The sequence below is a fragment of the Penicillium pulvis genome (assembly GCF_028828015.1).
Source record: "Penicillium pulvis strain IBT 33274 chromosome Unknown contig_10_segment0_segment0, whole genome shotgun sequence".
Lineage (NCBI taxonomy): Eukaryota > Fungi > Ascomycota > Eurotiomycetes > Eurotiales > Aspergillaceae > Penicillium > Penicillium pulvis.
In genome coordinates, this window is record NW_026643071.1 from 1730022 (window position 1) to 1747570 (window position 17549).

Here is a 17549-nt window from a genome sequence, read left to right on the forward strand (position 1 = left end):
TTGGCGATTTAAAACCCCCGTGCGGCATCTTGATCTTCTCACAATCTTCCATTTGGTGACCTGATTTCCTGCCATGAAGTCCCTTCAGCAATTGACTCGCCGAACGGCCCTTACCGGCCTGGCAATGCCCCGGATCTTGTCCTCCCAGACCACCGCCGCCAGCCGGCTATGGCAGAGGAATTTCAGTGCCACCGCGGCCGCTCAATTGGCTAGTTTGGATGCCTCCAAGCTGACAGTGACCAAGACCCAGACTCCCAAGGAGCTCACTCCTAACAAGGACCTGGTCTTTGGCAAGACTTTTACCGGTAAGGCTTCGAATTCTCCTGTCGCCTCACCGGCCACGGCTAATTCGGATGTATCCTAGACCATATGATCTCGATCGAATGGACAGCTGAAGATGGCTGGCACACACCGCGCATTGTTCCCTATCAGAATCTCAGCTTGGACCCCTCCACCTGTGTGTTCCACTATGCCTTTGAGTGTTTCGAGGGAATGAAGGCATACAAGGATAAGACCGGTGGCACTCGCTTGTTCCGCCCCAACAAGAACATGGAGCGTCTGAACAAGTCCTCCGCGCGTATTGCCCTGCCGAAGTTTGATGGTGATGAGCTGGTTAAGCTGATTGGAGAGTTTGTGAAGCTGGAAGACCGCTTCATTCCCGAGTCAGTGAATCCCGTATCAACATTGAACGACCCATCTAACCTGTCGCAGTGCCCGTGGGTACTCTCTGTACCTCCGGCCCACCATGATTGGCACTCAGAAGACTCTGGGTGTTGGTCCTCCTGGCTCCGCCCTTCTGTTTGTTATTGCTAGCCCCGTCGGCCCGTACTACCCGACTGGCTTTAAGGCCATCTCGCTTGAGGCCACCGATTACGCTGTCCGCGCCTGGCCCGGCGGCGTTGGTGACAAGAAGCTCGGTGCCAACTATGCTCCTTGCATTCTGCCCCAGCTCGAGGCCGCTTCCCGCGGTTTCCAGCAGAACCTGTGGCTCTTCGGCGAAGAGGAATACGTGACCGAGGTCGGCACAATGAACCTGTTCATTGCCTTGAAGAACAAGGAGACCGGCAAGAAGGAGCTGATCACTGCTCCCCTCGACGGCACTATTCTCGAGGGTGTGACAAGAGATTCCGTCCTCGCGCTCGCTCGTGAGAGACTGGAGCCCCAGGGCTGGGTCATTTCGGAGCGCAAGATCCGCATGTCCGATGTCGCGGAGGCTGCCGAGGAAGGCCGCATGATCGAGGTCTTCGGTGCTGGCACCGCAGCCATTGTGAGCCCCGTGCGGAACATCAGCTACCGTGGTAAGCTGGTGGACTGCGGTTTGAAGAAGGAAGAGGAGGCCGGTGAGATTGCTCTTCAGATGAAGAACTGGATCGAGTCCATTCAGCACGGAGACGAGGTGCACGAGTGGAGGTAAGTCCATTACCCTGGAAAGAATAAGAGAAAGATGCTAATTGATTCACAGTCACGTGGTTTAAATGTAAATTGATATTGCCAGAAAGGAACGACAAGGGGGTGTTGGCTGCCTAGACCTGGTGGGGTATATTGTTTCTTTAAATCTATCTATTATGTGCATTTTTGCATACGTTTTCCAGCATTGATGGTTTCTTGATGGTTTCCAAAAGCTGGAGCTTGGCTATATTCCCCGGGTTAAGAACATGTTGAAATGCCTGGAAAGCCGTTGGTATTCTTTTCGGGTTATTTACAGAAACCATATTTTTCCACATAACCCTTTCTACTTCCAGCCATGGGAAATAAGCACCACAGAACCGGACTAAGAATCAGTAGCCCTATAGCAAGGTGATCGAAGGAGCTGAGTATAGCCGTCTTATATCATTCAGAGTTGGTCTGTGATTGTGGTACTTAGCCTTTTCAACGGCGGGTATGCGCTAAACTAAGGTGTGACGTTGATCAAACAGCCTTAATCCCCTATCTCAGGTCTTCACTCACCAGATGATGCAATACATCTCGGACCAAGTCCGTCCATGCAATCATGCAAGGATGCAGCTGTGGGAAGCAAACCGCAGGTGATGCATCCGTTCCAGAAATGTTGCATCTCATAAACAAGACAGGCTTAGAATTTCCTGAAATTCAAATCCAAAGGCTTTTACTACCTGGGTACGTGGATAATACTACAGCAGTGGGCCACACCCTTTCTCCAGACGGACCAGCTGCAGCCAACTTATGACGTATGAAGAGACAAGCACTGCATATACATGACCCCATCCCACAGACAGCGGACTTTCCATATCTAGTCGTGTTACCGCTGCATACCCCGCCTAGCTCTAGTCAAGCACTTCCTTGATAAGTCTACGGTCCAAGTTCGACTGTGGGGGTAAATCCGCTCATTACCCGGAGACAAGCAATTGGCGCGAAGCTTTGATCGACATGCGCGGGGAATCCTCGAACAGGAAATAAACGATACGATCCCTTCGGGCTCCACTTGACTCCTTTCCATAGAGAGATCAGGAAAACAGGGTTGACGGAAATGATTAGCTGGTAAATCCCCCACATTCCCCAGATCCACCCCCACGCATTTCGGTCTCGGACCAAATAACTCATAGATACGGCCCGATCGAAGGTATAAATGCTCGGTCCTTGCATTTCCCACTTCCAAGTCATTTTGCTTCCATTTCGCAATATGTTTGACAAAACGGGCCTACGCGGCCTGAAAGGGGCGCTGTTGGTGGCTGCCATCACCTCAGTATGCTCTTCATCATTCCTATTATTTGGATATGATCAAGGTGTCATGTCAGGGGTGGTAATCTCCGATTACTGGCTCGCAGAAATGGGACACCCTAGTACAGTTATGACCGGCACGATCACTGCTCTATATGATGTTGGTGCAGTGTTTGGCGCAATCATAGCTGCATTGACTGTAGAGCAGATGGGTCGAAAGGGTGGATTGATGGTTGGTGCCGCTCTGATTATCATCGGTTCGGCATTGATGGGTAGTTGTGTGGAAAGAGTTCAAATGATCGTGGGCAGAATCATTACTGGCTTGGGTATGTATATCCGAGCTTCACACCTTCCGTAGAGATACTGATTCACTCAAACTATACAGGAATTGGATTTTTAACATCAGTTGCGCCTGTATATCAAAGCGAAATCTGTCTACCCAGTCAACGTGGATGGCATGTGTCTTGCCAGCTGACAACAATGCTGTTCGGCTTGATGCTGGCGTATTGGATCAACTATGCATTTTATTTTCAACCCGGCCAAATCCAGTGGCGATTCCCACTGCTTTTTCAAGCCATCTTTGCCATATATGTGCTGATTGTCACCCCGTTGCTACCGGACACCCCACGTTGGCTCATGCTTCATGATTCCTCCCCTAAACGGGGCGTCATGGTCCTTGCAAAGCTACGCGATAAGCCAGAAGATGACCTAGATGTCCAAAAGGAAAAGTCCGATATTATGACGGCTATCAACATTGAAGCAGAGGAGGAAGGTTCTTGGAAATCGCTGTTCACCGACGGAGGCTGTGCTGCGAACAAGCGGTTTTTCCTGGCACTTGGAATCCAATTCATGCAGCAGACTTCAGGTGAGCTTTATCTGTACATGGAATCTTCTGTCTATAATATTGATATCTCATCCCATAGGCATCAACATTGTTAGCTATTACGCACCAACGCTATTTACCGAGAGTCTGGGTATGTCTCAAGAGCGGGCGTTGTTCGTGGGTTGTTTTCTTCAAGTGTGGTATATCTTGGCCTCTCTACTCACTGTATGATCTCATTCGAGTCCAAATTGAGTATAACAATGCTAACCGATGCCAGTGGTATATGATTGACGCTGTTGGAAGGCGACGTCTTTTCATCAGCATGGCCATTGGGATGGGCGTTGTCTTGATCTGTGAGGCTATCACTGTCGCCATTGGTACTCAGCAATCTGGAATCGCAGCAGTATTCTTCGTGTTTGCATTCGAAGCCTGCTTCACTTGGGGTGAGTCTCAACTCCTCTTTGCATGACACAAAAATCTAACATTTTTTTCACAGGCTGGATGGCCACAGTCTGGGTATACCCAGCTGAGATTCTCCCATTAAAAGTCCGATCCAAGGGAGCTGCGCTGGCAGCCGCAGCCGACTTCCTAGGAAACTTCATTGTATGTTGCCTTACCTCTGTGCGCATCATCAGACTAACCGATGAATCATAGGTCGTGGAAATCACACCACCAGCCCTTGAGAACATTGGCTATAAGACGTACATTATTTTTGCGGTCTTCAACCTCGTTGCAGCAATCATTGTATATTGCTTCTACCCCGAAACAGCTTATCTCAATCTCGAGTCCGTGGATCTTCTTTTCTTGCCAGACGAGGATCGGGACCGGGAGATTGAGTCAAAGCAAAAATTCTATCACAAGGCCATTAAGTGGAACGTGATTCCCAGAGCTCGAATGGCTGTCAATGAGGCTAAAGCGAAGAAGAAGGCTGGCCTGGCTGAGACTATGGGTGATATTGAGCGATCTGACGTCAAACATGATGAGGAACTCAATCATGTCGAGTTCAAGGGGTGAGAATTCAGGCCAGTGAGTCGGTACATCTCACATTCTAGTCAATACAATTCGAAAGATTGCGAAGTATGCCCGAGAACATTCTCGGCCAATTCTTAGCCTTCACGGAAATTTACCGAGGAATCTTAGTAAGAAACAGCCACGTTTGAGAATTATTTTTGTGCCAAGTCAATTAATTATCCGAGCCACTCATGCTTGGGGTATTTTCTTGAATTGTGCAGCAGGCTTATCTCCCTTAGCATGTCAAAGTCGTTTATGATTATTCATCGGTTCTTGAAACCGGTGAAAAGTCTCGTTGTGATCTGAAGGACTCACGGGTAAAAATAGCCTGCTGCGAAGTATACAGATCTTGGATCATTTCCTAGTTTGAAAAAGGTACTCGTCGGTACATTAATCCGACATTCTCTTTTAGAAAGATAGTATGTAGGGATCGGCGAATAATCGGGTATGATAAACTGTAAAATTTGGGCTATGAACCTGTGCCTTACCTGACCGAATAACTATCAACACTTAATGAGGAGGTCGTGAAGCGCACCTTGTATGTACCCAGAGTTTGCGGTGATATACCTGGATCCTAATTAATACGCAAACAAAGTCATTGATACTTCACTTACTATACTGGGACATGGATCTAGACTATAGCATACGGTTGACAAAACTTTCTCACGAAAAGGCAACCCTATGCTCGCTCCCACATTCTCTATACTGTCCCCTCAACTATGTATCTTGTTCCCCTGCTGACATTCCTCATTGAACGCTTCGTCGCTTGGATTGGTCGCTTTGAGATATACTATTTGTTGCATCATGGTGGCACACAGAATTGCGGTGAAAGTTTGCCGCTCCAAGGTTTCGACATTTTATCTCCTTAGAAAATCTCGTATGTTTCCATCCTTATCCTAGCTCAAGATACCAATCCGACTTTACTTGGCAGAAAATGCGGTTGTACATGTAGCATATACCAGGGAGAATGCCAAATTTATCCGGGTCAAGGCCGACTACAGGTGAAATCACCTGCACAGTTCCTTAGTCAGGATGGCCTTGCACAAACACAGTGCTGACAGACATTAGCCACCGACTCATACGACTGAAAAAAGTGGGGGTGGATCAAGTCTGCGGCCCAACAGGCCCGAAACCAAAGTAGCTCCCAAGTAAAGTTAGTAACGATTGGGTCATCGGGGTATAATGATAAGTAACACCAGTTATGAGGCTGTTCCCCAAGAGAGAAAGGATAGGCGAGTTGCAGCACGTGTAGGCCACGTGGAGCCAAAAAAAGAAGTTCGAGTTTCAGTCTGAGTCTGTACATGCAGAGTAACATTTTCCTAGCGGTGGCTACAATGTTCTGCATTAGCGAGGTGGCCAATCAAGGGTCTTGATTCGATTTCCTCGATTAAATACCTCGCCGAGCTCGCCGACTGAATGGCAGGCCCAAGGGGCAACATTCAGCTGGTACTACCTTCCTTGTCTGTTCCCAGTTCAATATGGACCATGACGCGGCGCGTAGGAATTTCCAAGGAGTCCTTTAGTTGGGATTGAATTTGAAAAGTTCTGTTCATGATTAGGACTGTTGAACCATGTTAATCTCGCAGGTGGTATTCCAGAAACACCGCACCCCCTTGAAAAGAGGTTGTCGGAGATGAGGCGTGTTCTGGATTCTCTTGAGGCCGTCAACATTGGACGCCTTGTCCAACGTGCAAGACGGTTGGACCAGGCAAGCCTGACCCTCGAAAGGACAAGTCAGGAGCTTTTCCCGCATCCGGTTCGTACTCGGTCCATTTCACATTCTCCCGTGTAACTTTGAAAGGGTCTGGGGGCAACCGGCGTCATAGGGGTCGGAGATTGCCGTGGCTGTTTTTTGGATGATTGAATCATGTCTCCGGAGTTTCGGTTCCAAATTTGAAATCTGGAATAGGATGTAGATGATAAGATGTCACACCAGAAACGGGAATAGGGAAAGGGAAAGGGAAACCTTTCTGCAGACTTCGTGTCTGCGTGTCATGCACACCGCCAGGAACCTTTTCTAGATGGTGACTAGAAGGCCCGAAATGCAATCCCACCCAAGCATCGGGGCGACCAGCACGGGCTCTGACTGGCTCTAATCCCTGTCTTCGAGGGTCGACGTTCCCCGGGATTGATGCGCAAGGCTTGACGTTCGAGCCGCCTAGGTGGGTGAGGAGCGGTGAAGTCCAAAGTCCAAGAGGCTTTGCACAGCCCCGTTCCGCTGTCACTGTCTCGGGGATCACAATTCAGCCCTATATAGTATTGCCACGCCAGCATGTACAGCAACGACGCACCCTATTGTTTGACAACAATTGTCATTGACCCCGCTCCGTTTATGCCCACCCAGCTGGTCAGCACTTTGGGAAAATGTGCCGTTCAGCTGCAGATTACGCCAATCAAGCCGAACCAAATTCCCCTCAAACCCCGGTAATATGTCTTGTTTGACCCTTTATCCTGGTAGTTCAATCAAAAAGACAAGAAAAAGAAAGAAAGATTTTATTAACAGTAGATCAAAAACCCAATATGAGCGTTACATCTGGGGGGTTTGGATCATAGTCAAACCACGAGGGAATTAGGGCTACACAAGAACGAATTCATTTCGCATCAATCTAGGCATTGTTAAGCGATTACGGATAAAGCGTCCCAGGCTTTCGGGTTCAAGGGATTCCGCCCCTACGCCCAGGTGGGTATGGCTATCCCTGTAATAAATGATTCATGTATGATTTATAATAAATTTAATTTCTCGGTACTGGCCCCCATTCTCCACTGGGACTCGGGCTCCGGATGAACATAGCTTGAGGGTTTGATCAACGATCAACGGGTGAGATCTTTATCCCTAGCCTGCCAAGGGAGACAAAATAGAACTAGAATTACTGAATAAATTCATTAAAAACGTGGCCCCCCTAGACTCCTCCACGTGATTCTGTCAAATTAAAAAAGAAAAAAAGAAAAAGAAAACAAACTAGATCAAAACCGAATCAAAACGAGCAAAACCATTAATCAAACCATTTGAAAACCAAACATTCGAACCCCAAGAATGTTAGTGTAACCCAACGCATTTCCCCGTTTCATCTCCCCTGGGAATCGTGTCGCGGACTGGTGAACTTCGGTCGAACGTTCCATTCCTTCTGATCCATGGAGTCTGTGTAATCCTAGACATGTACAAATTCCGTTCTCCACTCTCTAGGGGCGACGGGAATAAGAAACAAAATAAAACGTGGTTCAGAGTTGACCAGGATCGAGGCTGAAGCCGGAATGATCCCTGTCCGTCCATGCGGGAAACATACCTGTATGATTGCAAATATTGAAATAAAATTAAATCACGATCTACGGCCCCAAAATAACACATGGCACAGAGTCTAATGCGAGCACGGACTGCATAGCTATCGCAACGGATTTCGAGAGGGGCTTAGAGAGTAAAAGGGCTCCCAGCTGATCTGCGGAATTAGGAGCCCCATTCTCCGACCCTCCGAGTATATAATCAATCTTTAGCCCCTCTCTCGACCATCACTAATCCTGCCCTTTTTACCTAATTCTTGATATCATGCAGCGCTCTACTTACGATGCCCGTTCGGGCTCTCGGTCTTCCAGTCACAGCAATAGTAGTGCTTTCAGTCCCAACGCAAACCCTAACGAAGACTGGACCAAGATCTCCGATCTAGCAGAGCGTCGTCGCATTCAGAACCGAATTGCCCAAAGAAATTATCGTGAGTATCACCTGGAACATACTCACATACGATTCCCCCAGCTAACCATCAACAGGCAAGAAATTGAAGCGCCGTCTGGAGGATCTAGAGCGACGGGCTGCATCTTCCGCCTCCCCAGAACAATCCCATGCAGAGCCCCCCAAGGCAACCCCGAAAGCTCGGACAAAGCGAAACTCCAAATCCGGAGAAGTGAAGCCACACCTATCCCACCCATCGCAGGGAGACCGACCAGCCTCATATGATTACTATCACACCCCCGATGAGCGCTCCATGTTTGGTCAACAATGTACTCGCCAACTCTCAGCTTCACCACCACCGGCATTTACCTACCCACCGATGCCACAATATGATGCCTATCGCCAAACCTATGGGCAAATCCCCGTCTACCAGACCATCCAAAATACATACGGCAGCCTGTCATTCCCAGAATACAATGACACCATCCCATCCGTGGTCCCGATGGTTCCCACAGCCGCGATGGGAGCGCCCCGTAAACCCGCCTACGACGAGGACATCATGAGTCCATTCAGCATGAGCTATGCTTCGATGGCCGGCATCGAACTATGTCCTCAACCTTCACATCCCGAACCGGGTCTTTCGGTACATTATGCTCGCTGAACCTTCATCGACCGCGGAAGCTAATATCTCTATGATGTTTGCAGATGCCTTCGCTTTCATATTACGATGACCGGCGTGTATCAACCTCTCCGGAGGCGTCGATCTTCACCTTTCCCCTGACACCGCAATCGCCTCCTTGCTCTCCCCGATCTATGCCTGGACTGTACGAATATGATCTGCGGCCCTAAAGGTGGAGAGTTTCCTTTCTTGGATCGAGTCTCGGGGGATGGGGCGTCGAAACACGCGTACGCCTTGTCTTGCGGGTACTTCCGCTGGATCCGAAGGAGGATGATTAATGAACGCGATGATTATTTCTTATTTCTATTTTTCACTTTTTTTTATTTTTTTTTTGTCTCTACTGGTTCTGGAAGTCTCCACTATCTGAGGGTCTAACGAAAGTGTTGTGTTTTATTTCATTGGGAAGCGAGCATCATCTGGGCGTTTACTATGTTCGAGTATACAGGTTGGGATAGGAGATTTAAAAAAGGTCAATATAATAACCTTTCAACATGAATTCAGCTTTCATCGTAGAAGTCAATAACCTTTTGATCAGCATAGACGATTGGCCACGTTTCTGGCCCCCAGAGGGAAAAAACGTGGACAAACGGACGTTTTGGTATAAAATACAAGGCGTCCCATATTATGGCCCCCAGAAACTGAAAAATACCGTTTACCCTTTCGAGATGGGAAACCAAAGTACATTTGCCTAAATAGGACAGCTGGATGCTGTTCCATTCCTACCTTGGAACTAAGCCTGCAAGGCGTATCCATCGAGCGGGTAAAGTGGAGCTTCCCCCGAATCACCTACTCTTCCAGGTCATGACTCAGGAATCCGGGCGGAGCCGTCTAGCAACCATGTGGCCTGTACCCATTGTACTGGATTTCATGATCGCTGCAGAATCCGGGATTCCGACACCCGTGCCCCCACCAATCATCATGCGGAGAGAGATTGGTCTAGTCTCGGCCACACTCCTACGCCCGAAAGCCGATACGATGATGCAATAATCCGAGAACAGTCCCAGTCCCTTGGGTCTACAAAAACAGAAGAAATCCCGAGATTCGGGAAGATAGGGATGCCTAGAAGCCAAGTCCCAAGCTAGACAACGCGACTGCGCCTCACAACTCTGTTTTCCCTTTCTCCCTCCACTCCAGCCCTGTACATCATCCTCGTCCCCTCACATGGACCCAGGATTGGTAAGGTTCCGGCGGGTTGTTACGGAGGAAGAGCCGCTTCTCTATTTTAGGAAATGCACATCAATCAATGCATCTCGTTTATTATTTCGTTACCGCCGCAGTGGTTCCCAATGAGAATCCGGCAGCCTCCAAGACATGAGGGGTGCACCTCAGCCCCAGGCAATTGCAATCGGGTGGCCCGCGCACTGGGCCGTTAGTTTCGGCCGTACAAGGGCTGGGCTTTGCCCTAGGACGGTTTTGTTTGGATGCCGCGCCCTTCGTGTCCGTATAGGGGCTAATGAGGTGGGACTTTGGCCTGAAGGCTTTAAAAGGGGGGGCCGAATGCACGTTTGGGGGGGGGAGAAAGAATTGCGGTTCCCCATTTTCCCTTTGTGGTTAGTCTGCATATCTCGCTTTTTTTCTCTTGGAAATATCCGCGCCCTGAAGGCAAAGATGAAACGGATCATCTGCAGGGTGAACTTTAGGAGTTCAGGAGTTTAGGAGTGCAGGAGGTGCAGGACTCTGGAGTTCTGGAATTTTGGAATCCGCTAAGGGTACCTTGCCCAACCTTGTAAGGCAACTGCAAGAGAGCATCTAGGGTCATTCCTAGCGAGGACCTCGGTGGTTGACCGAGCGACAGATCAGTCTTGTTTTCATGTGGAAACAATTTAAAGATAGGAAATTGTATCCTGCCGCTAGTATCCGTAGATTGATATCACATTGTTACTATTTTGAAACACGAGAATTCCCCGTGAATTGTCCACGCAAAAAAAAATCCACAGTGGAGTCTGTAGGGCATATCTGCAAAGTATTCTGTACCCACAGTATAAGACAATAAAGTTATCCCATCCTGGATTGCCACGAGGGGGAACAGTGCTTCAAATCAGATTAAGCATCTATACTCTAACTCCTGAGCTTACATTAAGTTGCCCCACCGATTCACGGGGGTCCGATCGGCATTAAAATTGGACCCCATGTCCATCCCAGAATTCCAGAAAGCAGAGAATCCCAGAATTATTTCTGCAGCAAAGTCTTCAGGTTTAGTTTGGCCCCTAGTGGAGCCGGCAGGTTTCCCACCTGCTAGATCGAGTTAGTGATCGAACGTTTTATTTTCAAGGTCGGAAGCACCCCGATGTCGACTCATCACCTTGTACATATTTCTTGGAAACGTGTGATCTCCCAATTATCCGATCCAACCAATCGATGCAGGGGGCCTTTGATAGTCCGCGAGTCTGGTGACGTGGTTCTGTTGGAACCTTCAGATCAAAAGTCGCATTCATTGCTTTGTTGGGACTGGAGTCAAGGACCAGGGATAGTGCGATGCACATTATCAATCCATTATCAATCATAACCAATCAAAAGAAGACCAGTGCCGAGCACGAGTCAGGGATGGGACAGGTGCGTCGCCTTTGTGAGACAACTAGTCTGTACACACGGGCTCTGTGGATCCAAGTGGAGCCGAGAACAAAGAAGTATACTCAATCACTCCCCGAGTTAAAGAGCCGGGGACGCCGACTATAACCATGGGTTCGAAATACCCTACGTCAGTAAGGTCAATATGCTTTTGGTGGTCAATAGACCCTGTCTAGTCCATTAAATACAGGCCTAGCCCGGTAGGAGACAAAGCCCTCGGGTCTACTAGCTGTGTTTCCTGGGGTGATTTCAAATAGAACTACTATACGACGTGGCCAACGCCATTTTGCCCCTGTCATGCTACCCTGCCGATGCAACTTCACGGTAGGATAGCCATGTCTATAGGGCGTTAATGATCGCCATCTTTTTGGCCATGTATCGCTTACATGTACCCTATCAAAATGCCGATCCGATGGTTTGGGACACCGAAGTGCAACTGCAATCAAAGGCACTTTTGTCACTGAAGTGATTATGGTCGTCTTAGAGATAGAGAGGTTTAAGGTTTGTAGGATTCTTATCCTCGGTCTTTCATAGGACGAGGTTCCTGCGATCGCCATACGTAGACCTCTTAAACCTAAATATTTCGCTTCGTAGATTTATCAGATCTTTATATCATTGTATGCCTACATCGCGTTTCAAGGAAATGATACTGATTATTGAACTCGGCAGATACCACAGCGCATGGTAGAAATCCTCATAAGGAAAATTCATCTATAAAAATAGCCCAGGATAATTGCTGCTCGTATTTTTCATTCCTCCTTGCTTACTATCTACTCAATTCTATGGCACGAAGAATGAGATCGCAAAGCCGGTAAGATTAAAGCTAAAAATTGAGCCTTCAATTGATTCTGGAACACCATGGACGAGGGATAAGAAAAATGCACAGAGCTGAAAATCGATCGCAGTATCAAGTAACATGAACCGTCCCATTCGTGGAAAAGAGACTTGAAAGGGGTTGCTAAGCTTATGGTCATCGTCCCAGGACATCCTCTACTACCCCAGCAGGAACATGTTTGACACTTGGGCAGATAGCGGCCCTGGAAAACAACATATCATAGAGACAGTGTAGAGTCAGTCTCTGGGAAGATACATCCTTCAGCCGATCTCTGCTCCCTGAACACTCATCTGGTCCGGGGCAGCGTCACCCACTCGTCGTCGCCGCATGGGTGCCTTTTTCCGATTCGCGATTGATGCCTCTTGAGATTGTCCAACCTTCATGTCCATATCGCCATCCTTATCCCCCCGCGATTGACCCGCGCCGGACTTTGGCTCCGGGAAGGCACCCATTTCCTCGTGTTGCATAACCTCGTCAAGCTCATAGATATCTCTGGGCTTCATTCGAAGCCACTTCATGCGTGGACCCACACGCGAGGCTTCGGAGACCTTGAATCCGTAGATCCTGGGGTCGTAAACCTTACCACGCCCAAGACCGGGGCAGAAGCTATCTGTGCGGACGCCATTGATCTCTAGTGGCTGGTTTTCGGGCGAAGGTGATTCGGCCTCTGCTTGAGGTTGAGTTCGGTTTCCGGTCTGTGTGGGGGTTCGTGGCACGGTGGAGAAGGAGGCATCTAGGCGTGGTCCGATACCCAGATCAGGGAATGTCATGAAGAACAGACATCCAAATGTTGTGCCGAAGAAGGCTCCGTCGACGGAGTGGAAGCGGCTGTTGGGTGGGGTGTAGATGTCCATGCAGCCGGGACAGAAGAGCTTAACCGTTTCTTGGCCTGGGGTATCATATCGGCCCACAGGTAAGACCTTGCATCCGCCACAGTTGACGCGCGGGCAGACGCCAAAGTGCTGCATTTCATACTTTTCCAGCATCTGTTGAATACCCGGTCGCGAGGTGATGTACCGCTGGTGAATTAGACCGTACAGTAGCTCGGCGGAGCTCTCGATCACACTAAGATCGCTAGCAACGCGGGCGTGTCGACGGTCACTAGCTCGCCGGTAATTGACCGGTCGGTCTTCGCCCAGAACCTCATCATCCTCTTCCTCTTCCTCTTCATCTTCCTCATCCTCCTCATCCTCGGGCTCCACATCAAGAATCATCTCCAGCGCTTCCTTATACATGGGCACCTGCGACTGCAGGCCCGTTAGGTTGAAGTCATCCTCAATGAAATCCTCCGACACCTCAGCGAAGAACTCATGGCCCATGAGCGAGCAGAATGAGGAGATCCATGACTCCGGCGCACCTTCCGACGACGACATATCGAATGAAGCGGACGCGGATGAGGAAAGAGTTGATTCAGACAGTTGACTCAGATCCAGCCTGTCCAGGCCGTCGGCCAACGCCGAACCTGTCTCTCTCGACACGTTGCCGAGATTGTGCGATATGCGGGAGAAGGGCGACGACAACAGCAACCCTGTCACGCGAATTGCGAGGGGTTGGGTATAGCAGCCGCGGGCGGGAGGATCAACGTGGGGGCACGGAGAATTTGCTTTCAGAAAAAACTCGAGCAATCCAGGTCACCGAGAAAGTGGGGAAGCGAAAGTTTCCGAGCTGTCGGTCGGCCGTGAACAGAGTCGAAGTTGAGGGTTGTTTCAGTGGAGAAGTCCAACGTTCATGACAATTTGCGGGAGGGGAGGTTGTGCGAAGTCGAGAACGTCGTATCTCAGGCTAGCCCCACCAAAATCTTATCAGTTCCCCATCAACTCAGAGCTACAAAAAGAAGTTCACCCGAATCACTCACCAGTGGACATGAAGACAGCTATGGGGAACACTGTTCATCAATGACATGAGCTCACGTCAAAGGTGGTGCTTTGTGACGGATGTCTTTTGAAGCCACGCTAGGACGCTAGCTTCGGTTCGGAAATCGTGGGGCGGTGGAAGGACCGCACGGATCAGAACAATGCAGGGAGGACCACTGCAACAACAATGAATTGCATCAAGCGATTCTGAAAACCGTGGATTAAAATGTTGGATGAATATGAAAACCACGCAATGGGGGTGACGATCACGTGAAGACACGAATCCATATGCAGTATTCCGTGAATGGCGTCAGATTCTTGCGCATGATAGCGAATTATATATGCTTATACCAAGTCATATTTACATTTCTCCAGTCATATTATATCAGAACAAGTCACGGAGGATACGAGAAAATTCTTCCTCGCCACCAAGAATCCCAGAAAGCCCTTCACCAGTATTTTGGATCTCACCATCCGTGCCAACAAATCCATTGATACCCTCTGGGCCACTGGTGCCAGGCATGAAGCTGCCAAATGAACCGACTGCCTCAAACAAATGTGTCAGCTCATGGCTCATCTGGACACCATTCAAGGGGCTATTTCCAAGCTCGTCAATTCCATTCACTGGCCCATAGGCAGCCAGATCATCGATCGAATGCCCGGCAAGGCCTGCCATAGCCACCGCTGCGGTAGAATGGGGGTCACTAGAGTCAGTACCAAACGGGCGGGCCAGGACTCCAAGTTTCTCTCCAATCATGCGAAGACCTCTAATGGTCTTCCATAACCGCTTTGATACAAATGATTTGGTACTGAACCCGTTGATCAAGTCCAAAGCCATGTAGAACTCGTCCCGGACTTGCCGGTTGAAGTCGGCAGGTGCATGACACACAGCAAGGAATAGTACCGCTAGTGCAGCAACAAGGAAGTAGTTAAAGGTGATCTGCTGGGTGCGGTAGATATCAGACATCTGATTAAGACGTGTAAGCACTCGAACGGTGTCCTTTGCAATATCCACCACGGTCTGAGCATGGCCTCGATCCTCGGCAATGCTCGCCGCAGAGTGAAGGACTGGGCGGTAGATCAGGATTCGTAGCTGGTTCATTCGCAAGTACAGCAGAATCCGGAGACGTCTCATGCCGCGGCTTGCAGTCTCTCCATTCTTGGGGGATTCAACGGGATAGAATTTCAGTTCATCTGGTACTTGTTTGTACCACTGCAAAACCTGATAATCCAAGTAACCGATCTCATCGCGTCGAATATCTGTCGTTCCTTCTGAACCGAGGCCGGAATACCAGATCTTGGAGCTGATTCGATTATAAGAGATCATGCACCGCAGATAAGGCAAAGATGCATCCTGTTGATGTCAGAAATAAAATTCATTAAACAACGTCATGTTCTCTTACCGGCTCTGGTAGGTTAGGATCAATATCCTCATCCTGGATAACAAACGGCAATCCAGTACCCAAGCTCCATCGTCGATCCAAACTGTAAACGGTCCAAAATATGCGAGTAACTTCGTTCCATTGATCTTCGTTTGGGAATGATTTGATCAAGGCTTCTCGTCGATGGAACCCCATCTCCAGGCACATGCGCGCAGCCAAGCCAATCAGTCGGTAGGCCATAGCATCGTCGTCTGTGTGAAAATGGTAGGTTGCCTGCCCGACTCAGGTTAACAACTGTTTGAATGACCCAGAGAGAAGCAATACATACCACGATGGCGAAGAGTTGAATATTTCTGATGTCGTGAGGCTCCCATAGCTTAGATTCAATCACAGGCTTGATGCTTAAATATAGTCGCTGACCAAGCTCACTCTGCCCACCCCCTTCCACAACCAGGGTGGTCGCGAGGATGAGCTTCAAAAGAATTGAGCTCTCGTCATGGAGGCTGTCGGCTCCAGGGAAACTCCGCTGTGCAAAACCAGTGCGCGTGGCGGCCTCCATGAATGTGTAGAGTAGATTAGCCTGGTTGATGACCGTAGTGATGTCGACCAAGGGATACATGATCCCAATTTCTTCCTCGTATACTTTACATAGCCGTATGGTCTCCTCACGGCGAATGGCCCAGAGAGGATCCTTAGTCGGGTGGATAGTGGGAACATGAGGGCTTATATTCGGAGGCGGCGAGCCAGCCGGGGTAACATGCGCCGTTGTCAAATCGTCAGCTATCACATCTTCCGCCGGCGCGATACCCATGCTTTGAAGGCTCGATTTGGCAACATCAAAGTTAAATGCTGAGCTCGTTGGACCATGGAAGCGTGGATGCCTGGATCGAACCTTTGGCATCGCGCCGGGCAGAGGAGTGAAAACGGACTGAGAGGAGCCATCACGAGATAGGTGATCAAAGGAAGGGCTCTCAAAGCTGGGCTTCTGGGTTCGCAGGTCGTTGAGGCTATTAAAAAGACTATTGACTTGATCTTGCAGCGTCGCTATCTGCGACCCCATTGACCGAAATTCCCTGGAAAGAATTAGCATTGTACATTCGGAACGGAATTCCGCGACTCACTCCGAGTCTTTGAAGCTGTTGCTACAGCAATTTGGCGCATATCGACCTAGGAACAAGGTCAGCAAGGCGAGATAGTTTTTTTTGCCACGGATACAGCCCCATCAGTCATTGCGCGATGCAAGGCTTGTCCATGGCAAGTATATTCCAGTTCGGAAGGTTTCATACATTCCAGATTAAGATGCCCGCATCGTTGACATGGAACCTGTCCATTACATTTGATCTTGCGACGCTTGCATTCATTACTAAAAGTATGATTTGTTAGCCCACACTAGGGAATTGATTTCCAACTCGGAAGCCAGCAAAGCCGGATAAAGCATCAGGTGGCATGATGCTGCAGCTAGTCTTACTTTGGGCAAAGGCAATATTAAATGCCGACCGATGTATGCGGAATAGATAGGAGGTGATCATACAATAACATACCATGCGATGGAGATGTAACGATTCCGCTTTGCGCGCGTCTGAGTTCCGTTGCCCTGTTCCGCCTTTCTCTTAGCCGAATCTGCGACCGGACTGGTCGCCTGATCCCCGAGGCCCGTCCTCGGAGGTGTCATTTCAATTTGAGGCGATTCCGAAGCCATGACATGCAGAAAATAGCGATACTGGGGAGAGCGTATAGGGCGAAATGGCGTGGATGGAGTGCGGAGATATTCCTCGCGGGGTTTGCCGTTTCCCCAGATTCGGGCTGACTCATCTCTTTCATATGGAGATGATTGGGCGAACAAGTAGATCAACTACGCGTTCTAGTACTAATATCGAACCTTGGGAAGGGTGTCATATATTGAAGTCAAATGAACTAAAAAATATGATACAAGCTAATGAAGTTTAGATAGAATCAAGTTTTTGCCTGCAAGGAGAGTCTGCATCACTTGCTGCTGATGCTGCGGCTTCTCCCTCAACCACGCGAGCCCACCGAGCAGTCCAAAGAATACGCATAATCTAA

The 17549-nt window shown here is 49.1% G+C and overlaps 5 protein-coding genes across 5 annotated transcripts; 3 read left to right on the forward strand and 2 right to left on the reverse strand.

Moving 5' to 3' along the window:
• Window positions 1-73: 73 nt before the first annotated feature.
• N7503_000670 (branched-chain amino acid aminotransferase, cytosolic) lies at window positions 74-1475 on the forward strand (the record flags this gene model as incomplete). The annotated part of the gene is made up of 4 exons (XM_057060231.1): window positions 74-305; window positions 365-662; window positions 712-1410; window positions 1463-1475. The coding sequence occupies 4 exons, from the start codon at window positions 74-76 to the stop codon at window positions 1473-1475; spliced, it is 1242 nt and encodes a 413-aa protein (XP_056927154.1).
• A 1163-nt stretch (window positions 1476-2638) lies between these two features.
• N7503_000671 (sugar porter family MFS transporter) lies at window positions 2639-4513 on the forward strand (the record flags this gene model as incomplete). The annotated part of the gene is made up of 6 exons (XM_057060232.1): window positions 2639-3002; window positions 3062-3541; window positions 3600-3724; window positions 3777-3942; window positions 3996-4102; window positions 4154-4513. 6 exons carry the CDS (start codon window positions 2639-2641, stop codon window positions 4511-4513), a joined length of 1602 nt encoding a protein of 533 aa, XP_056927155.1.
• Window positions 4514-8051: 3538 nt separating this feature from the next.
• N7503_000672 (bZIP transcription factor) lies at window positions 8052-9020 on the forward strand (the record flags this gene model as incomplete). The annotated part of the gene is made up of 3 exons (XM_057060233.1): window positions 8052-8214; window positions 8270-8814; window positions 8877-9020. 3 exons carry the CDS (start codon window positions 8052-8054, stop codon window positions 9018-9020), a joined length of 852 nt encoding a protein of 283 aa, XP_056927156.1.
• A 3493-nt stretch (window positions 9021-12513) lies between these two features.
• N7503_000673 (casein kinase II subunit beta) lies at window positions 12514-13626 on the reverse strand (the record flags this gene model as incomplete). Its single annotated transcript, XM_057060234.1, has 1 exon — window positions 12514-13626. One exon carries the CDS (start codon window positions 13624-13626, stop codon window positions 12514-12516), a length of 1113 nt encoding a protein of 370 aa, XP_056927157.1.
• Window positions 13627-14491: 865 nt separating this feature from the next.
• N7503_000674 (transcription factor domain-containing protein) lies at window positions 14492-17187 on the reverse strand (the record flags this gene model as incomplete). The annotated part of the gene is made up of 6 exons (XM_057060235.1): window positions 14492-15460; window positions 15510-15761; window positions 15817-16561; window positions 16610-16655; window positions 16775-16851; window positions 17030-17187. The coding sequence occupies 6 exons, from the start codon at window positions 17185-17187 to the stop codon at window positions 14492-14494; spliced, it is 2247 nt and encodes a 748-aa protein (XP_056927158.1).
• Window positions 17188-17549: the final 362 nt, after the last annotated feature.